Source organism: Corythoichthys intestinalis, chromosome 8, assembly GCF_030265065.1.
Source record: "Corythoichthys intestinalis isolate RoL2023-P3 chromosome 8, ASM3026506v1, whole genome shotgun sequence".
In the NCBI taxonomy this organism is placed as follows: Eukaryota; Metazoa; Chordata; class Actinopteri; order Syngnathiformes; family Syngnathidae; genus Corythoichthys; species Corythoichthys intestinalis.
Genome location: NC_080402.1, coordinates 32937774 through 32960867, shown reverse-complemented (window position 1 = coordinate 32960867; position 23094 = coordinate 32937774). Strand labels below are relative to the sequence as shown.

Here is a 23094-nt window from a genome sequence, read left to right as displayed (position 1 = left end):
AGCTCCCTCTACAGGTAAACATGAGAATAATAACACAAATGGGGAAACCAAATCCATTGCATCACTGGAAGATTTTTGAACGGACTTATATATTTTAATATGTGCTGAATCGATTCGGCTTGTTGCCCGCATCGAATCGCATCGTCCATGGCCCGCATCGGGATGCATCGCCGCATCGATTATTGTTGACACCGCTAACGGATCGGATCACTCTCTCATTCCAGCAGAAATATGATCAAAATAAATGCTTTTCCGACAAACCTCTGCGACCCAAGCCATCCGTCGTGCCTTTGTGATCTGATATTTGGTCCTCCATGCAGGAAAACGGTGAAAAGTGAGTCCAGTTTTCCTCGCCCTTTTTTTTGTCGTGGGAGACGCTGTTGCACCCGGTAACACAACAATACACACCCATATTTTCTTTCGAATACACCGAAGGAATTAGTTTAGCACTACCACACGTTACAGTCCCCGTTGAGTCTGCCGGACCGGAAGTAAAGGATATTACCAGCATTGGAGGCGTATCCAAACAATGACGTAGTACGTCCCATTCCCTATTACGCGAATATTTAGTTTCAACTGTTTCCAGATTTAAGATTTAAATATCGGGGCAGTTTACATGGCGACTCTGCGACACAAAGACTCAATGACTGAGTAGCGGAATGGCCTCGCGTGCATATGGTGTCAGCGAAGACAGAAGGCGAAGACGAACAATTCTGAATCCTGCCTCCAAAGTGGAAGAATTCGATTGCGGGGGATTGGGGGGGGGTTCTGCGTGGCGCTTAATGTGAGAAAATGTCATTTTCAGCATGTGCTGCTTTACCATCGGCGCCCCATATAAACTCCAGGTTTGTCGGCTAAAATGTCTTAAAAAGAGAATTACACTCGCTGTACTAAGTTCTATGAAACACAAAAACACTCCTAACAGGCTATGCTATTTATAAAAGCGAGCATAACTTTTATTTAGCGTTTTTTGTACATAGTACTACACACAAAGGAGCAACTTCACATCGTACCTGTCTCTCAGCAGTCTCGGTAACAACTGAACAATACATTAACTCATTTGCTCCCAGAAACGTATAAATACGTTCTATTTTTAAATGCTTCATTGTCTCAAAAACGTATTTATTCGTCTTTTGCGTTTTTTTTAACAATAAGAATCTATAGCTTGCGATCTATCTGTGGAACAAACAAAAAAAAAAGGCTCCAAACCCATTTTAAAGCAATGAAACAGGCCACTGGAGGGCAGCAGCGAATTTTGTAAAGACCCGCAACCCAATTCAACAGCAATGAAAGGCCGGGCAGCACAGTCGGAGCGCTGGCGGCAGTATGCCAGGCGGCGGACGACCAAACAAAACAACCGAGAGGACGCCTGGAATGCCAGGACCTGGACGACTGAACAAAACGACTGAGACCACCGTGCAGCGGGCTAGCCAAGCAGACCCCGCAGAGATTTAAAAATACAACGATTTAAAAACAACAATGAGGAAAAAGTTTACACGGCACACGCGGCGACAAAAGCGTCATCTTGGCGACAGCAGGCGTCATCTCTTAGTAGTCATGTGTAAACAAATTGGTACTTAAAAGCTATATTTGTCTTGTTCATTATGATATTTTGTAAAAGGAAAATATTATTCAGATGTTTGGGATATAACTAATGAAAAAAATAGCTGTTTTAAAGTCAAAGTTATGTTTGAAATGTATGGTTTCACAAAAAGCTCAATTTCTCGTTTTTTCATCAGAAATTGGAAAATTGCTCAAACTAAGCTATTTTCTAATACTGATTTCTAAAGAATGGAAAAAGATATGAACTTACTTTTTTTCTGCTGAAAGAAGAGAGTTTAATCTTTCTTTTGGTGGGTTCCGTGTTTATATAGCAATTGAACAGAATTTTCTGTGGGTCTTGCAAAATCAGTCAAAATCCAGAAAAACGGCCGGGAGCGGAGGGCCTTGCTCTGGTGAAAATGGCTGGGAGTGAATGAGTTAAGAAGAGAGCGCGAGAAGTTACAAGAGGAAGTGACATCACGACGAAGTCAAAGGTCATGTAGATAAAATGAAATTAAAAATACTCCCCATAAAAACACTCACAAATGTGAACAAGGTAATTACTATAAGTTGAAAAATACAATTAAAAAAAAAAAAAAAAAACGAACTTTTGTGAAAATTACTTTTAACCATTTACACATTGGTTACACTTGTCTCACCCCTTTCCCAATTTTGAATGGTTTTGTATGGCTGTTGTTCCATCTGTTGACCGCCTCTTGGTCTATGAACAAGTTTATAAATAATTGTAACAGGTGTTTTGGGGAGCCCATGTAATTCGTAGTTTTAAACAGGTCTGGATGGTAACACTGTCAAAAACCTTGCTGTAGTCCTGTCCTATTTGAATTAGTTTTTCGAGGATGACTTGGAGGGCACACATCATATACGCTGTTGACCTTTCCTCTCTGAAACCCGCTTGATCTTTGTTCAGTTCAAAATCGATTTTTCTTTTGATTCGTTGAGGTAGTATGTGCAGGAGTCAAGGGCGTAGGTTTGCATAGGGACGGTAGGGACATAACACTAGCAACTTTTCAGGATGCTCACCAACTTTTAAGCAGCCTTATTCGAATTATATAGAGTTCAGTTTTATAGGTCTTTTAGATTGTCTTCCCATTTGTTGTAATGATAGAATAGACCCTACAATTGTAAAGTGAATTATTTTCATTATGTTCAGACTTACATTTATCCCTTTTCACTTGCTGAATGCGCCTCCCCCTCCCTCCAAACGAACGTTTGGTTGGCTGATGACTTGAAGCCACCTGTCCCGCCACAAACACACACACTCACACAGCCCTAACAGATCCATGTCAACAACATGCCACCTCCTCCGCCCCCTTCAGAGAGGAGAGATGTTAGAAGTTTTTTTTTCCCAGCCAGCAGCAGCCACTGCAAGTCATGTAAAAAGACATCAATGTTGTGGAAATGGGGGAAACCCCACTAATTTTGCTACTGAAAGACTGACCTGCATCAGATTTAGCATAACATTAAACTTGGTAACCTGCAAAACTACTGCGGTCAGGCCAGCCTCCACAAGGAACAATGAAGTCAAGCTAGCTGTTCCTTTTTTGGGTCATTGTTTACATATATGCATTACTGTAATAGCGTCCCTACCAATGTTGAGACCAAACCTACGCCCTAGGCAGCAGTATTTTACTTGCAAAATACGCGCTTGATTTGTTAGATTCCCATGAAACATCTAGACCCCTAAGGTCATTTGGAACCAGTTTCCTGTATGTTCCAAGAATAAGAACCAAGCAGGGTGAGGCAGCATTTAGTTATTATGCTCCTCACCTCTGGAACAGGTTACCTGAAGGTCTGAAGTATGCTCAAACTCTTAGTGCCTTTAAATCAGGGCTAAAAACACTCTTGTTTAGCACAGCATATCCATAACTATTTATATATTTCAATCTATTTGCTTTCTATTCCTCTTGTGCTATATCTCCATTGCTGATTTCCATTATCATTATTATTAGTAGTAGTAGTATTTATTTTTTCTTATTCTATTCGTGATTAAATGAGATTCACAATGGGAGTATGTCAGACTCTCAATGTGAAACATTAAAACTTCACACTATCCGGGCACTTAGACTTCCATTCTCCGTGTCAAACAGCTGAACAGGACAGGTTTAAAAAAAATAAAAAAATAAAATAAAAATAAAAAAAATATGATTTTTATGTATAATTTCATGTTTTGACTGCCTTCATTTTTACGTTCTGATTTAATGTGATTTTTATGATCTTCATGTGATGTAAAGCACTTTGAATTGCCTTGTGTTGAATTGTGCTATATAAATAAATTTGCTTATGACTTAATGACTTATAAATGCAATATTTCTGTAGTTTCCACACACTCGTCTCCACTTTTGTGTATTACGACCGTTTCTTGCAATTTCCATTTATTTGGCCATGTGTATTGTTCCCATATCTTTATGATTGAGGTATGTAGGGCTTTTACGGCCATCGCTTCGCTACGCTTGATGAGTTCAACTGGGATGTTACCAAGTCCTGGAGACTTCCCATTTTTTCAGATATTTAATTGCAGCTTCAATTTCGTGCAAGAGAGGTGGTGGCCCTTTTCAAACACAGGGATTTTGTGGTGTGTTTAATTGTGGGGGGGCTTTTGAACAATACTTCTTCATATTCCCTCCATCTTTTAAGGACTTCTACAGGGTTTAGTGCCGTCTTCAGCCTTGACTGTCATCAATCTTGGGATGAAACAACATACAACTTTACATGACCATTTTGCTAATAGACAGCTAATTGTTGCATTCAAGTCAGAAACCATTAAGCCAGGTAGACCAAACATAACTATGGCTAAAGCCATCCCCTTACCCACAAACCTAATCCATGCTGCAACACATTATGCTGAATCGGTGAAGTCACGACAGAACTAGGATTGTTCAAGTTGCCATGTGGAATTTTGCAGAAACAATACATGCAATGTAAAACTGTGCTGGGACGTTCCAATCAGTGGGAAACATTTCTGCCCACATCAACAATCCATTTAACCTTAAATGAAGCCCTCAGATTCTGAATTAAGTCATTTTTTAAAGGTATGAACAGCTTTATTTAAAAGGTATACTTATTGACAATAAAAACAGACAGGCACAATGTCTGAGGAAACACTGCACAGAGCAAATATGTTCAGTAATAATGATCCAATAGTCATCACACACAGAGACAGGTGCACTGTGAGACACATACACACTCCAAAGAAAAATTAAGACACTTTTCCAAGTCTCCAAGTCGCTACCACTGATCAATAGTAGAAACATGAAATGCTACCACATATATTTAGCAGTGTTAGCACAGACATGTCAAAATATCAATAGATTGCCTCTCTATAGAAATATGTACAGCAAAGTGCCTTCAGTCGTTTAAATCAGTAACCAACGTCTTTTGTTTATGCAAGTTTCTGAAAGCATGTTTCTAAAGGTTTCCGCAGAGTGGCTACTGGGTCTTTATTTACTGGAGGGCAAACACTGAACAAATTCACTGCCATTGACAGCAATAGACAACCCATCTATTTTAAATGGAAAGGCTAGTGAGTGATCACTAGAAGTGAATGATCCCATTCAGAGCATAGCATCTATGAAATGAAATCATTACGCTTACGGCATTTTTTTTCCTTGATGAGTCCATTTATTAATCGGAGAAAGGCCACTATTTGAGGAAATGTGCCATTGAATTATCAAGGTTTTTTTCTTAGAAGCTTGGCAAACCCCGTAGCTAATCGGCGAAAAATACAAAAATATATAAACTGCAGTGCTTCTTAAATAGAAAAATGCTAGATCTGTCTGACGATACTCTTATTGGCACACCCAAAGCCTGTTTGACTGAACATTTTTTAGGTAACTTTTTAAAACGTGTATTTAAAGAGACGGACAACATGTGCATTTCAGCAGCAAGGAGCTTTAATAAGTTGGAAAAAATATAGAGAAGCTCATTTTTCTGATGTGTAATTATTTTCGGTAAGTAGCCACCCAACCTGAAGGCACACATTTTATCAAAGCCAATCAAAAACTAGTATCCCAGACAGCACGCCGTTTTTGGTGACATATTTAATACCCATTGTCACATGCCCGTCTGTCCCTTCAAGTAGTACGGCAAAAGGCCAAGTTGTTCCAACACATCATATCTTTTGCAGTATTTGTGATTGTCTGAGCCTAAAACTAAACCCGTTTTTATTCTTCTTCCTTTCTTAATCGATGGAGATTATTGGTGAGAAAGAAACCCTGTGCAATCGTATCAGAGTTCAAGAACGACAGAATCCAGTGCAGCTCAACCTGTCAGTGTTGCTACTTGGCACGGATTTTGACCTTTGAGAAAATTCCAAAATCTTACACCCACACATACTGAACAATTTTCACAAAGGTTTAGAATAATTTAGCCTCACGCACTCACACGCACTCACTCACTCAACTTGGCGATATCAACAACTTCAGGATTTGAGGCCCATCTGAGCCATCAGCTGTTCGTAGACAGTCCAGGCCATGGCGGCCATCAGAGTGCGACGGAGGGACCGAGGTACAGCACCGCGGAAAAAGCCCCCAAGGCCGTGCTTCTGAGGAAGGAAACCAACAGAAAATGTTTTAAGCAAAGGTTTAAACACGTTGCCTTGGCAATAGGGTGACAATTTTTTTGTAATCGCCTATACGACACTGGCGCCATAAGACTGTCATTAGACAATCATAATTATGATATGACACTGTCATGAGCATTAATAATGCTTATAACAGTTGTCATTTAGTGTTAACCAGCAAATTATCTCACTTTTGAATGGATGTAAAAGATCCAAGCTGGTCATAAATGGAGTTAGTGACATACCGTATTGGCTCGAATATAAGACGGTGTTTTTTTGCATTGAAATAAGACTGAAAAAGTGGGTGTCGTCTTATATTCGCGGTCTAGACGTTATACCCATTCACGACGCTAGATGGCACCATATATCATTGAAGCGATGTTCTGTCATGACAGATCTCAGCTACACTCAAGTTGAACCAGTTTGCATCATTTTATTGCAATGTTTTTCCTTATTCAGATTTGTTTTAAGACTACAGTTACAGTTGCACTTCACTTTGATGGTTAATGCAGTTATTGCAATTTTGCTGTTTTATCACAATAGATTGGTTTATTTACATTTCAAAAACCAGAAGCCATTCATTTACGAATGTGATTGCACTTTAGTTTACATATTTAAATGTTCAGATATTAAGATTTAAATGAGGCAAAATAACATGCTTTTTCTCTCAAATATATTGTTATAATAATTTGTTTCAGATGTACTGTAATTATTGTCAGTATAAAAATTAATTTGGTGTTCAAAAAGTCTTTTTTCAAAGTTGAGTTGAAAAAGAGGGGGTCGTCTTATAATCAGGGCCGTCATATATTCGGACTAATACGGTAATTTGCTGGGTGACACATAATGACATCTGTCATAAATATTCAGTAATGCCCATGATCGTGTCATGTCATAATTATGACAGTCTTATGACGCCGGTGTCAAATAAAGTGTTGCATATTAACACACACAAAAAAAACAACTAATAGACTGGGTTTTGGACTGGTTTGCCCTCAATTTATAGGCTTAAGTCCATTTCTTTCACATGCTTGCCCTCTATCTAATGGGAGGAGAAATCAGTTTCCTCAGTGGAAGGTTGACTGGCACCGGGTATGAGGAAGTAGAACAGATCTACAGACCAAAAAAAAAATTGCACCATTTTACGTCATGAAAATAGCATGTGATGCAAAGATGCGACAATAAAATGAGATTTCAATTCCATTTACCAACGTGAAAATCAACAGTAAAAGGCAAAATTATCTGTGAAAGAAATTTGAACAAAAATTCACTTGGATGTTAGCTTGCTAGGTTCTCAACTCATAAAAAAAATATATATTATCAAATTCCCAAGGGTTCGGTAAATGCACCCGTGAAACCCGTGGGGTACGGTACCTTTAACAAGGTTAAGAACCACTTGGCTAGTCACATAATATTTACAGCCCAACTTGTCAGAAGACAGATTATGCTTGCATTCTAGATTTCCAACTAAAATGTAAAGCTCAGTGTAATAGAACAGTATATAACTGTATAAATATATAATGCAAGTCGACCAATTGCAAAAATTATTAGTGATCAGACGACCAACAAATAAAACACAATAGTAAAAGCGCATTGAGTATACATGCCAATATGTGGTGTCACGCATTTTAAAAATGTTTACAATTTTGCTCCCTTAAAAAAAAAGAAAATTAAAAATGTTCACCCTGGTTTACACACCATGTAGATGTAACGAACAGCATCTGCTGTGCTCCAGTGCGACGGGCTGACTTGAATGTGCGTCTTGACCACATCTGCTGGCTGCGTCACCAGCGACGCCATGACGCCCGCCACCACGCCGCAGCTGAAGTTGACCAGGGGTACGTAGACCGATGACGTCACCTCTAGCGATAATATTTTCAAAAACAAATGTTAGCAGAATGGTCCTTTAAAAAAAAAAATAATAATAATAATAAATAAATAAATAACACTACTGTTGCTCCCACCTGGAGGCAGAGTCTTCTTAGTCTGACTGTAGAACATGACGTAGATCCCCGAGAAGGGGGCATCACGGAGTAGCGTCGCGGTGAGGCCCGAGAACAGCGCTCTCAACCCCTCCGTCTCGTACATGCTCCTCAGAGCCCCGGTCACGCTCACGTAGTTGTAGAAGCCGCTCTGGGACAGATATGCACCGTGTTAGCCGATTAAACTGCACTTTATCGGCTCAGCCCTTCCGGGGTCTCGTTTTTACCTCAAAGCGCGTTTTGATGACGGTGAACGGCAGCATGCAGACACCGGCCACCGCTCTGGCACCGGCGCCCAGGAGAACAGCCTCGCCGGCATTGGGTGCCCGGTCCAGGAAGAAGTGCTGCTTGAGTGAGTAGAAGGTGCTGAAGTAGATGCCCACACCGGGGATGCAGCGGACAAAAGACTGTAGGTTAGAAATCAACGTTATTCATGTGTATTTCACTTTGATTGAATTCTTAACAGTAGGTTTACCAGCACTTATGGTATCTGTATAATCTTTTACGAAGATAAAGTGAAAGGCATTATTGATCTGCTTTGTGAATTCAAAAACATCAATTGTAAAACCTGATATTTTTCAGTTTTAGGACGCTTGACAATGGAAAAGAGGCCAAAACAAATAAAGCAGCTTTGATGGGTCTGTGACTCACAGGAGAAACTCCTTTCCACAGGCTGAAGACGTTTTCTGTCCTTATGACGTTGATAAAAACACTTAACATCCCCACTTTTGGTGAACTGCAAGATGGAATAGAAGGCGGGTTGATCACTCATCATATTGCAACTTGAAACTATACATTCCAGAAAACTCAACTGAGGCATAAAATGAGACTAAGCTTTTTCTCTTTTAAACCAATTAGGATTAACAAAATGATTTCTATTAGTTCAACACCAGAATAAAAACTTTTTTTTTTCCAGTTAGTTGTTTGTTCTGGGGTTGTTTTGCTACACAAGGGACTAGTGCACAAGATAAAATAGATATCTTTATAAGCAAAGAACAATGTTTGGAAATTAAAGTGTGGGCGCAAATAGTCTTTCAACAACTGCGAGAAGCCAAAATTATTACAGTAGGACTTAAAGCCAACTGTAATAACTTAAAAGCCTACCTCTGTTGGTCAGTTGAAAAAAAATATACAGTATAGGCTATGGTTCCTGGAGCAATATTGTACAGTTTGAAAAATATCTGTGATGTGCACAGCTTCCCATAGGGGTCCAGGTCAAGCAGAGCGTCAGCTTTCACTGCAATAAACACATGCTACAATCTAACGCCGGATTTAGGTGGAAACAGGACAAACGTTTTAGTGCGTACAAGCAGGCAGGAGTGTCTCAAGAGTGATCTGGTCGAGGATTCAAGGTAATTATCATATAAAATAGTACCATGCATGCACTTTGAAGCGTTGTGGAAAAAAATTGAATGGAAAAAAATTTTGCCTAACTTTAGCCTGAAATATTTACGTAAAATGAATGACAACTGCCCGTTTTTTTTTTGTTTTGTTTTTTTTGCTTTTAACCAAAAATCTAGACTGTTTTACGTTTATACCTATAGGAATTCTGGGATTTACACATTTATTTACAAGGATTTTCAACTTAAAAACCTCTTTGTTTTGTGATGGCCGCCATGTTGGATTTTGCAACCATACACAATGGCGTAACTTTCCATTCAAATAATCAGGTAATTTTCAGCAACCTGCCCATTTTTGGCATAAAACTAGTAATTTCTGCGTCCATACAAACAAAAAAAAAATTCAGCTTTTACTCGTTTTATTTTATGTAACATATAAATCCAAAAACGAGGGCCCGATACCAGGCAAGACGTGCTGAAGCAATAGTGACATCAGAATTCAACCTAAATAAGTACATTGTACATAGAAAAATGCAAAATTTGCTTTTTTGAGTAAAATTAAGATGATTCTCCATACTTTCCTTAATTATTAAGTTTCTGTTGTGAAAATTGAGTGATTTATTAGCTGCTGAAAACTTTGGTCAAAATTGCACCAGATAAAAATTTTTTTTAAATGTCGTTTTTTCGGGCAAAAACTTATATATGTTAAATATTGCTATTGATCCTAAAAATATTGGTGATTTTTGTGCATGTAGGGTAAAATCTGAGAATTTTATAGCCATTTTAAGTTTTGTCATCCTTACATTAAAAATAATCAGAAATTAATGAAGGAACGACTGAATTTTTTGATGCCCCTGTTCATGGAGACTTTTATATGCCTAAGGGAGGGGCTTGCTTTGGTTTCGGTCGCGAGTGGCTTTAGTTTTAAAAATACTTTAAGTTTTTTAAATTAGGCCCCCTACGGATCAGCCCCGTGTCCCGTATGCCTTCATCTGATAGTCATGTCTATGGTTTTTGTTTTAAATGCGATTTTGTACCATAACTCACTGTGACAAAGACCAACTGTCCTTAGTGAGGGATGTGACAGCCTGCAAACATGTGTGCCCTTGTCAGCTTGTGCCAGAAGAGCGTTTTGGCAATGGTTGAAAGAATAAATGCTTACTGTATTCACATAAGCATAGAAACACACCCTGGTTTGGCGGTGTTCTGCAAGGTCTGCAGCCGTGTCTTCACCAGGTCCAAAGGCTGGAAAAGCAGCGTGGAGCACGTGCCACTGAGGGAGCCGCACATGAAGGCTTTGAGAGCTGGATGAGCCTACGGACACAAAAGGACGGATGGAGGGATAGAAAGAGGAGAAGAGGAACACACAAAGCACACAGAGAAGGGGAAAATGAAACACGATGGCAATAGTATGACAACGGTTTGCCATTTTATTGACCTATTTAAATGAGATGCCTCTTCACAGAAAACGTCTGCTTTCAACACATACCCACGTTAACACAATAAGTGGTCAAATTTCAAGACGTGCCATATACAGCACACATGCAGGTGAAGTGTCAAGGTTGTGTTGCACAAACACAAAGAGACAAGAACACCCACACAAACAAAATGGCAAGAATAAATGCATCGCCATGGTGAAATGTTAAGTTTTGTACAGCAGAATTAAAAGACACGAGCTGCTTAAAAGCTTTTCAATACAATTGTGAACCATAACTCCCACTTTTACATCCTACCTTCCCCCCTAAACTGCTTGGCCCCGGGCTGGAAGGCTGGTGTTTTTCCTGCATGTTGACCCGCTTCACCTCACGCTAAGAAGCGATGCTCCCGTTGCAAAGTGCATGTCAGCGCATGAAGCATCACTGGCTGCCACAGAGACATGAAAAAATGGATCCTCTGAGGCAGATTTTTTTCATACGTCCTCCCCAGCAGAAGCTTATAATCCGGGCGGCGCTTTCCACAGGGTTCTATCTTTATCTGGCGGAGACACGCTTGCACATCTGCCCACCCCCTCGCTGCTGCACCGCATCTTTGTCAAATGCCATGAGTCATGGCATGCTGCTCTCTGTGTGTTAAATGGACTTAAGGTATATGTATGAAAGCACTCAATGGCCGACTGAATGTTTTTTTTCGTGTCAAATGTAATTTTGACCGAAAATATACGGCTATGGGTGCCAAGCAGTGTGTGGTCACAGATCATCAGGTGTGTGAGGGGAAAATTATCCAGTTTTACTTTACTGGTCCAAAAAATGATTCACGTCAAGGTGTTTTGTTTGATTTTAACTCATTGACTGCCACTGAGGGTGGTCGACGAAACATCTGCCTAAAAATGAAGTGTTTTTTACAGTGACTACACAGTAAGGTTGACATATTACCCCTTACAAGACTCAAACGAAGGAAACGGATCAACATCCTTCCAACTGTTTTTACTGACTTAATGTGCATGTGACACGAAAAAGCATGTTTATTTCATAATACACGCAGCATTTTATGCTCCTGAATGACATGGGCCGCTTGGATGTGTGTGGAAGCGATCGCTATATTTATTTAGTTTTTTGAATCCCGCGCCATGAAAATGACAGACTTCCGGCTTCAGTCTTGCATTGAGGAGGAGGGCGCTGTGACGTGTACGGTAGAAGGCGTCCTCTTCACTATACAGCGTACTGTTGTGTATGAGGACGAAGTATTCAGCTGATTTTGCAGATTAATACGTTTATTTTTCGCATCACGCCAGCCAAACGGCTGCAGAAAAATCATTCTGTATGAGGGAGAGGCGTATGCGCCTTTTTGGAGTTTCAAAAGGTTCCCATTCACCGTGGATATTGGCCAAAACAAGCCTGACTACAGTGGGAGCATTGGACTTACGAGGAAGTGAGTAAACATCTTGTTTAGTATGATGTCAAATATTAATACAGCTATTACAAAGTAAACACTACACACTTTCTTTAAATAAAGGACTACTTACGTTTGTTCATTAATAGGCATGTAAAAAGCTCTCCTCATGCACTTTAGCAGCACGTTAGCTCCACAACAACTGCAGCCGCCCTCCTCCGGGGAACGAACTGTAAATTGCTCTCCGCCGGGCGGTTTGCCGATCCGCAAAGACAATCGACAACCCAGTCGTCATGTCAAATAATCCAGGCTAGTTATGTGTGATTTTCCGCTTCGAAGACTTTGAAACATCACTCGGTTCGGGTTAGCATGTCGGCTAACTGTCACGCCTTTGGTTTGTTTACATTCTCCGAAGCCGGGGAAGGGAAATGACATATGTCCGATTTAGGTGTCATAAAATATCGTTCGGGATGTGCGACAGTAAAGGTGAAGTCAACAGTTTTGACCATTATGGAGTAATTTTGCCATGACGTCCTGAATAAATGCATTTTTATTATTTCATATTCCATTTAGCACAAGACTGTTATTTGTCATGACCTATACTTGGATAAAAATAATATCCTGTAAAAATATTGAAGTAAAGAGACAGAAACAATGACATTTTGCAGCTCTCTTCGTCGCGTTTTCCTCGTTGTGAATAGTTCCCCCTCGACGGGCTGACTGGTCCTCTCAAGTCATTTATATAGCTATTGGGGAAAAATACTTGGATAAAAAGAATATCCTGTAAAAATATTGGAGTACAGAGACTAAAACAATGACATTTTGCGGCTCTATTCGACGCGTTTTCCTCGTTCTGAATAATTCCCCCTCAATGGGCTGAATAGTAAAACCGATGAGCCCAGTCTACCGCTGACGTCATCCACCTGTTGGGGATGCTAAAGCCCTATAATGGTAGGCGTGGCGAACCGGCAGATTAAAAGACTAATTTCTTGTCATCTGCGCTTTGCTAAATTGTTGTATATAGTCAAATCGTCTCAAAATATGATTATAATTCACATAATGCCATTTAAGACTTTTCTCATGTCGTATGCTCTTTAATGTTATATCACAAATTAACTCATTGGCAGCCATAGACAGCCAATCATTTTGAACAGGAGGGGCTGGCAGAGAACTAAATGGATTGGACAGCTAAACACAGACAAGGCTGAGAAAGCAGTTTGTGCTCTTGCACCCCTCTTTAAAATAAACTGCTGTATTTTAAGCCAGAATAACTGTTGCTTTTGATAGAAGAATATGTCTATATGCTGCCATAGCAGTGTCATTTCACATTAAGCCCCCGAACTATTTTTAATTTGTCCGTAGTACCCTGGAGACATCCCCCCACCCCGTTTACAGAGACGGCGCAACCGCTTTTCTTTCAACCCAGTCATAAAAAGAATTATATTTATTATTTGAAATGTCTATCATTTTTAGCTTAGAATCATTATTTGATGTCTAATATTAAGTTAAAAAAAAAAAAAAAAAAAAAAACTTTTAAACAAATTACGTCACAATGAAAAAAATAGTGTCTGTAAATAAGTCACGGATATCTACCTCATAAGTATTGTATATTTGTATTTTTTGTTACTGTCGCATTTTCGTCGATATTTTAGATGATAAATAATCGATCCAAACCCAGAAAAATAAAATTTTTTTTTTTTTTTTTTTTAAAGTTTAAAAGGGTAAATATTTGAAAATCTCGACCACTCTTTGATGTCTGCAATTTCTGCATTGCGACCCTTGTTATATTACCGTGTTTCACCCATAAAATCTCCAAAAAGACCGGCTGTGGCCATTTACAGCTGTGTCTGACACTTGGTGAGACATGCCACAGGGAGTTCTTGGATCAAACAAGGTAAGTACGCGATAATATCTTGGTAAAATCATGGTGTCTTTAATTATGCTCTCTCATGCTCTCACCTCAAGTTAGGGTTTAAAACTTTTTTTTTTTAAATTCCCTCCCATTCAAAAATTTTCTACCCCCAGAAAATTGAAATTTTAAGCTTTCCAATGATGTATCACACATGCATATAGGACAATTTTGAAATTTGGCCAAACTGGGGGTCTCAGAGCGAAACTTCAAGTCACCTGAGTGTTTTCCGCCATATATAGAATAGGTAAACAGTAAAAATCCTTTTTATGGAAATACAAAAAAAATAACACATTAAAATCTTTTCTCCATTTAATTTAAAACTTCATTCCTACAAAAAAAGCAGAAATGGGACAAAAACAGTAAATAGACATACTTATTATTCTTAAAAACCTGTAAATTTTCAGATTTCTCAATCCAAACAGAATGGACGTCTATCGCCATCAACTGCACTGAAACGTGATCGATCAATGTCAGTCATTTCAGTTCAAATAGATTTGAAGTGCATCGCTGTCAATGGCAGTGAATGAGTTAATAACCGAATACAGTGGCTTCTGTAACGTGTGTTGAAGATTGTGTTGAGTGCATCGTTTTGATGCTCCGATGATTATTCTTTATCATTGTTGTTACAGACCAGTGATCACACATAATCCAAACGGAATGACAGTCACCATTTTAAATGCTTTGCTGTCATCTTGTGACATTTATAGCAATCATCGTTAAGCCTGTCGCAATATGCAATAATTCCATTTATCGCACGGTAAATAAAAATGAAGGCGATCATTTTTCCACTGCGATTTATCGCCTCGTGTGCGCCTGCGTGCGTGCGTGCGGCTGACGTGCTGTTAAAACTTCGGTTTCCTTGTTACCAACTACGCAAAATGCATTTTAGTTCTGTTTTTAGTTTGGTGCAGTTTAGGTTTAGTGCAGGTCGGGAAAAAAAGAAAAGGTGACGCTTACCATTGAAATGAAGATGTGAATGATAGCAAAATATAAGCATGGTGTGTGCATCAATGAACTGGGTCGGAGAATGCGGATCTCGGCCGGCGGTCCCCCTCTGTTCGCCAGTCTTTATAAGTTAAGGTGACAGTTCTTGTTGTGGTAACATTGTCAAAGAAATCGCCAGCTTCGTCAGGTTTCTAATCATTTATTCCATCAACTCGTAGAGTGTCCACTGCTGTTGACGCCAGGATCGAAACAGAAAGTAAAATAGCGCGCTCCTGCTCACGGTCAGCCCCGCGGTGCGTTCAGGTACAGCAAAAAAAGTCCGCCACATTAGAAGCCAATTTGTTAAATTATTACAGTTACTGTACTGTATTATTGTTATTATTATTGCTATTATTGTTATTCTGATTTTTATTCATATTTTATTTGTTTTGCTCTTTGTAATTGCTATTTCCAATAGTAGCAGCAGTACTTATATAGGATGTAGTGTGGTTTTTGGGGCTGTGGAACGAATTATTGGAATTATAATGTATTCTTATGGGAAAATCCTGCTCAACATACGACCATTTCGACTACAAGCTCCTGGAACGGATTAACTCCGTATTTAGAGGTACCACTGTATTACACATGGAACGCCATAGCAGAAGCTATGAGGGGAAACGTTTTCATTTGCCTAGATGCTTAAATTATTAAGTGGAATTTTATTTATTTTTTCTTAAAAAACACATTTTATTTTATTCTGTGTTTCTGTGCAGTATTAATATTGTTGTTTTTACTTAAAAGAGGCATGGTCTATTGTTTTTAGTTGTGATTTCCTAAAAAGTATTTTTGAATTTAAGAGTAAACATTTATTGCGTTTAAATGGGTGTACATGATCTATTAATATATACTGTATTCACAGTGTTATTGTAAAAAAAAAAAAAAAAAAGTTTATTTTTTAATTGGGGGGGTGCAATAATATCGCATATCGCAATAATTTATTAAATAAATTATCGCACACTAAAATTTGTTATCGCGACAGGCCTAATCATCGTGTCTTTGTAGGGGTGACTTTAAATTATTTGAATATTTTTGCTTGTTGTCAACGGGTTTCATCCCTTTATTTTGCAAATTGGGATGAGACTTTGACTATTCAGTATACTTTATGGAGTGTTATTTCGGTGGTCTATAAAATAATAAATGCCCTATTCAATACTAGCTACAGAACACTGCTCGAAGGTTGAACACATTGGATTTAGGGACGCTATTTTCTCATAGGAATTAAAAGCAAATCTTCATTCGGTGATATTTGTCCCAGTTTTAAAAGATTGGACGTCTACTAGTGACAAACTAATTTAAATTCATAGCAGAAGGATAAAAAAAAGCCACTTAATTGGACGGTTATAATTCTTAATGGCACTGAAAGAGTTAAAAGGGTGATAATACATACACAGAAGGCATTTTGTTTTTCTGGGGGCCATTTATGATATATTAGGCCGTTAACAAATCTTGCCAAATTGTCCCTAAACATTAACCAATGTTGTGACACAGTAGTCCATTTTAACTAACACCATAACCTTATATTGTGGTTTCCTCATACAAGAATGAAGAAAGTATTGTGAAATATACTGCAATGTTGTTGTGTCCAGTAAGGCTCCAGTGAAACCTTGCTGACAGGCAAACATATCTGGCATTCCTTCTGCAGAAATTACCAGAGGTGGGTAGTAACGCGTTACATGTTCTACGTTACATTTACCTGAGTAACTTTTTGAGAAAAATTTACTCCAAAGAGTAGTTTTACAAAGCCATACTCTTCACCTGAGTTGATTTGTGAAGAAAAACACGCTACACTTACTCCGCTACTTTGGGCTACACAAGAGTTACATTTTCCCTCTTTATTCTACATTTTTTTTGCCGCACGAGTAGCTCTACAATTTCACCAATGAGACGTCGCAACAATAATCACATGACTATATTAAACCAATCAAACGCAAGCTTGCCATTCTATGATCATGCCAGCCTGTTCAATCACATGGGGTCTTTAAAGCACCGTTAAAAATGAAGCATTTGACAAAGAGCGCTGCCCTCAATATGACTCGAAAGCGCGGATTTTAAGTTTTTAACCTCTTTCCCTCCATTTTTTTTTTTTTTTTGGGCACCGACTGACTACGGAAAACCGGAGATATTAAGATTTTAATTTCATAATGGTAACTATGAAGGAACTACTGTAATCACCATTCAAACTTGGAACTATTTTCTCCACCAGAGGGCACTCATGCTCTTTGGACGAATAATGCTTCATTTCTGTCATTTTTTTTTTCTCTCACCGGAAGTCAATGATTTTTAAAATTATTTATTTGGCTTCATGTGGTCAACTCATGGGTTATTGTACAGTACCATTATCACAACAGTTTATATAGATAACTTTGTGCTGAGAAAAAAAATACAGTTGTTCATAAAAATAAATTAAAAAAAATAAAAAATGTAAGCAGTTACTCACAATGTTACTTAATATTTGAGTGCTCTTTCCACCAAATACTTTTTTCCTTGTACTTCAGTAAATTTTTTGGATGACTACTTTTAATTGAGTAACATTTTCGGCTCCTCTACCCACCTCTGGAAATTACGCACTCGTCGGTTATGAAATGACCATTTTAATCATTGATAAATCGTTTTGAGACATTACCGGAACAAATCCTGTAAAAATCCTCCTCTTTGAGCAGTGATTACACTGGGGAATGTTGTTGTTTGTTTTTTTAAAAAATTATGTTCAGTTTATGCACTGACAAACACTAAAATTGGCACGCTGATTCCAAAATTGCAGTAAGTTATTTTCTAGCACATTTTTTATTTTTCTCCTGAGCTTACCAATTTATTATGTACGTCAACAGTACACAGCTGTTGGACACAGTCACCGAATTTGATGAAATTTGGTTTTAAGTTTGTCCCTTTTGGGGAAAAAAAAAAACACCATGTAAAAATTTTGGGTTCTGGGGGCTCCTGGTGGTATCAAATTATTAAAGATGCCAAAGCACTATTGTGGAGGTGTAGCTCAACAGGTTGACACACTGAGGTTTGACATCTGTCAAAAAGTGTTTGCACTTTCTTTGGGTAAGCCTGGAATCCAGACATTTGGTGCTTTTGTGTCCAATATCTAAATTTTATGCTATACATAAGGAGAGTTCTCTGGTGAAAGTCTAAAAAGGCTTAGGAATTAATATTCTGAATGTTTCCAGATCGTACAATTTTGGACTGGCATATAACAATAGTAATGTCTGGAATTTTGTAGGGGAAATAAAGTCTGAAAAGAAATTGAAATTTTCCAAGATTTGGAAGTTGCCATGTTTTTTTTCATCATGAAATTTACAGATGGTGGATACACTGCCCTCTAGTGCCAATAGTGAATATGACAGAACTCATTTATCACAGCTGAATCTAGCTGCTCCCTATTAAGACCAACATAAGGTAAGTTTTTGAGGTTAATGTTATATATGCATTAGTAATTTAGATTCTAGGTATATTTAGCTGTTTTCTGTAGAAATATGCGTTTGAAAGATTTGTTAAGAGCATTGGCAAAAAAAAAAAAAAAAAAGTTAGCATTCTATAGCATTTAAGCTAGCGGACTTTTGCTATGCAAGGTAGTCAATTGTTCTTTTGTTGTACTTAGATCTTCATTTACTTTAAATATACCTTTTGAGGCTAAGCTCAAGTATTTTCATTTATTTCCAAATGAAAGTGCAATTCTGCATAGTTTGAAGAAACAGACGGGAATTTTATCTTTTATTCGCATTTAATGCTCTTTTGAAAGTGCAATCTTGACAAGCATTTGTTTTAAATTTATTCTGCAATGCATTAAACGTTCCTAATCCGATTACCGCAATTTCCCGAATATAAGGCGCACCCATGTATAAAGCGCACGCCAAATTTACTTGTAAAATCTAGGGGAAATTATTGTACCCGTGAATAACGCGCACCCTAATTTTAGCACCAATAAATGGAAGAATACAAGAAAACAGAGCTCGTGTACAGATACAGAAATGTCATTTTACTGACTGGTGAAACACAGCACAGGCGTAGCACATTGGTAGTTCAAAACATTACCGTAAACTGACAATATGTACGGTAATAATATGATTTGACAACTTCAACTTACCAGAATCCAGTAGAAAACAAAACAGATGTGGCTTTTCTTTTAAAGGCTGCTGTATAACTTGTTCGTTTCATCATGATGAATTAATGTTTCTTCCGTGGATAGATACAGTAAAATAAAAGTGAGGCTATAAGTCGGAAAACCGAAAGCGTGCATCGCTGTAGACTAACAAGAGGAACTATTGTTATTTGGGTTTCAGTTTCCCGAGGGACAGATATAGTTGACGGACACAGGAAGTCTGTGTTGTGTTACGTTTGTTATGGTCAGAGTTGCGGAGCTGCAATAAAGTTTGATTCAAATGAGTTCAAGAAACTAAATTCTGTGCTTTATGAAGAGTGAAAAAAGCAGAATTTAACACTGACGAAATCATTTGACCTATCAGAGTGAAGTATTACCGAAACAAATTGGTGACGTCACGTACCGTAATGGTCGGCAACGGATCGCCGCATACATTTCTTCAACACAACATGGCCGTGTCAAAAAAAAAAAAAAAAAAAAATCGGTATATATATATATATATATATATATATATATATATATATATATATAATTATATATATATATATAAATTAGGGCTGTCAAAATTATCGCGTTAACGGGCGTTAATTAATTTTTTAAATTAATCACGTTAAAATATTTGACGCAATTAACGCAGATGCCCCGCTCAGGGAGTTTTGAATGACAGTACACATTGAAACGCTCACTTGTTGTGTTTTATAGAGTTTTGCCGCCCTCTGCTGGCGCTTGGGTGCGACTGATTTTATAGGCATCCATGAGCATTGAGTAAGTAATTATTGACATCAACAATGGCGGGCTACTAGTTTATTTTTTGATTGAAAATTTTACAAATTTTATTAAAACGAAAATATTAAGAGGGGTTTTAATATAAAAATTCTCTAACTTGTACTAACATTTTTCTATTAAGAACTACAAGTCTTTCTATCCATGGATCACTTTAACAGAATGTTATTTTATAGATGGTTTGAATTGCGATTAATTGCGATTAATTGCGATTAATTAATTTTTAAGCTGTAATTAACTCGATTAAAAATTTTAATCGTTTGACAGCCCTAATATAAATATATATATGCGTATATTTCTGTCTCCATCCCTGTACCCATGTATAATGCGCACCATGATTTTACAAGTTGATTTTGGGGGAAAAAAGTGCGCGTTATAGTCGGGAAATTACGGTACTTGATTATTCAAACTATAACGTTGATAGATTAATCGACTACTAAAAAAAATCGAGGTGCAGCCCTAAATATAGTAAAAAAAATTTCTTACCTTTTCAGCAAAAACTTGAGGAATATTTCCAAGAATTATCACGCTTTGTGAACGAACACCATTTCAATGAACTGGCAAGCATCATATAAGGTGGCATACATAATTGCTCAGTATATAGATAACGCACACAATAGCTAAGGAGCTGATACTTCCTGCAGCGATAGGCATGTTTCTGAAAGGAGTCATTTTATTGATTTAATGCAATTTTATTTTCAGTATTAAATGGTGGGGTTAGAAAATGTTTAGACAGTTCAAGTAAGTATTTGAGCAAATTAGTGCCCTTTAAATTTTTTCCCAAATAGCAGACAGACGTTGAAAAGATGTTGGATCAACATTCCGCGGTCGATCTTATATCGTTGAGTGAACATCACTTTTGCGCACTCAATGTGGTGTCAACATTGAAATTCTTACAAAACCTAAACGTCATTTCGATTATTAGTAATATTGGAACACCGCTGAATCAATGTTATGTTTTCAACCAAAACGCCCGCTCAATCGCTCATCCATAATTCAATGACTTTTCAATCATAATTTCCCAGTCAATCATAAATCAACTATGTGTCAACATTAGTTCATCAACAATAAAACAATGTTAACCCAACCATCGCCTGACATACCATAGAACAACGTTGTTTCAATGTCACTTGACGTCGAAAATTTCGATTTCAAGCATACTGAAGATTTTGACGGAAAATCAACATTTATTCAATGTCAGTCTGCTATCTGGGTTGTTACTGATTAACATTGTGTTAAGTCCTTGTTGAAATTCTTTTTTTCTTATTTTAGTAATGATTAGGGCTGAAGCTATCGAATATTTTAGTAGTCGATTAATCGATAAACTAGTTAGTTAGAATAATCGAGTAATTGGATGAGGAACACGAAAAATGTAAAATACCTGAGCTGGGCCTCAAACGATATTAAAAAAAAAAAAAAAAAAAAAAAAAAAGGCTCTATGTCAACAGAAGAACAATCGGCTAAATTAGACAGCAAAATCCTGCTTGCTTAAATTTTTTTTTTTTTGTACAACGCTCTTAACATACGATTCAGACACATATTCCCACAAAAAAAACAGCTAAATATACCTATGCCTAGAACTAAATTACGAATGCATTTAAAAAACATTACTAGCGCAAACAAAAACTTGGCTTATGTTGGTCTTAACATGGAGCAGCTCGATTCAGCCATGTGAAAAGAGGCAGAATAGATGGCAGTGTATCCACCCAAATCAATAAAATGGCAAACTTTCAAAATTAACCATTACGACGCCACTGTAATTAAACGAATACTCGAGGCAGCAAAATGCAATTCGAATCTTTTTTTCTAATCGAATACTCGAGTTAATCGATTAATCGTTGCAGCACTAGTAATGATAATAATGATGCAATGTTATGCAAAGGTGTACTAATGGCAGTTTTATAAATAAATGATACTATTTATGTATGCTGTATATTTATCTATGAAGATTCAGTCATATTGAAACTTAAGAGGTACACTCAAAATGAAACTTAAGATATCGAAACAAAAAATAAAATCTGAGCCCTTGCCAGCACTTGCCATGGCATTTTGAGTTTAATTAAAGTGTAATCTGTGGGTTATCACCCCGATGTATCTACATGAAAAGAGAAAGGACCTTTTTGTAAGTGTCCTCCTCTCCTTTGTTCAACACCTGCACGTACCGTCAACCAATATAAGGGGGAGGAGGGGTTAAGAGAGCCAATCATCGCATCTATGAATCGCAAATTAATGTTATTCGCGGCGAGTGATGGTACCTAAAACCCCGCGAATAACGCATATTCGTACAAAACAAGGTGCAAACTCACCGTGGCCAACTCCATCCTCACGCCGCTCGAGCTGGACGCCGAGCCGGAGGAATCCTTCTCTTCGATCGCTCCCGTTTTGAATTAGTCAGACAATGTCACTCACTAGAAAAAAAAAAAAAGGCAAGGGACCACGGGGGTGAACCTCGATGATGGTAGACGAGCTAACATCGGCTAAAACTAGCAACCGGCCGGTTGGAGAAGGTGAAGGACAAGCTAGCAGCGTGGTCAACCGAAGCAGCTCAATTTCGACGGCAAGCACTCACCTCAAAAGCGGAATTAAGGTGTCACGAAGACGGCGTTTACCCCAAACATCTTCAAAAACGCCATGTTGTCCGCGGACGCAAGTTGTAGACTTGACGTTCTCCCGTCACCAACAACTCGTCGTGTCAGTTCACTCAACGACAATTTCTTGTAGTTAAGCAACACGCTAAGTCAAACTCTTACGCTAAAAATATACAAATACTGCCGCCAAAAGTCCTTTTTGGGCTTCACGAGCGATGAAACACCGGGCAGTGAGTGGATCAAAACTGATGTGCATGCGTTTCCGCTTTAACTTATGGTGTTTACTACATCATACACTTCAAAATAAAAGACCAAGATGGAGAATTTCAGAATAAAACGTCAACATGTACTTACGTAAACTTTTTTCCAACATGTTACGTTAGGCTCACAACAATGATTAGCTTTTGAAAGGGCACGCATTTAAATCACCTGGTGCCATTGACGGCGATAGAC

The 23094-nt window shown here is 38.1% G+C and overlaps 1 protein-coding gene across 2 annotated transcripts; it reads right to left on the bottom strand.

The window, feature by feature from the left end:
- Positions 1-808: 808 nt before the first annotated feature.
- LOC130921024 (mitochondrial glycine transporter B-like) lies at positions 809-22926 on the bottom strand. 2 transcript variants are annotated; one of them, XM_057844632.1, is made up of 8 exons: positions 22360-22442; positions 11174-11303; positions 10630-10754; positions 8752-8836; positions 8328-8507; positions 8083-8251; positions 7817-7980; positions 809-6103 (listed from the first exon to the last, which is right to left on the bottom strand). In XM_057844632.1, exons 2-8 carry the CDS (start codon positions 11225-11227, stop codon positions 5981-5983), a joined length of 900 nt encoding a protein of 299 aa, XP_057700615.1. In that variant the 5' UTR covers positions 11228-11303; positions 22360-22442; the 3' UTR covers positions 809-5980. The 2 variants fall into 2 exon arrangements, with proteins under 2 accessions (XP_057700615.1, XP_057700616.1); XM_057844633.1 differs by lacking the exon at positions 11174-11303 and adding an exon at positions 22623-22926 and having other exon boundaries at positions 2786-6103; positions 22360-22461.
- Between the last annotated feature and the right edge of the window lie 168 nt (positions 22927-23094).

Coding starts and splice junctions, on each gene's coding strand:
- LOC130921024 (XM_057844632.1), bottom strand. CDS start 11,227: ATGCAGGAAAAACACCAGCCTTCCAGCCCGGGGCCAAGCAGTTTAGGG. Junction 8,837..10,629: donor CAGAACACCGCCAAACCAGG/GTGTGTTTCTAT, acceptor TCCATCTTGCAG/TTCACCAAAAGTGGGGATGT. Junction 8,252..8,327: donor TCATCAAAACGCGCTTTGAG/GTAAAAACGAGA, acceptor TATCTGTCCCAG/AGCGGCTTCTACAACTACGT.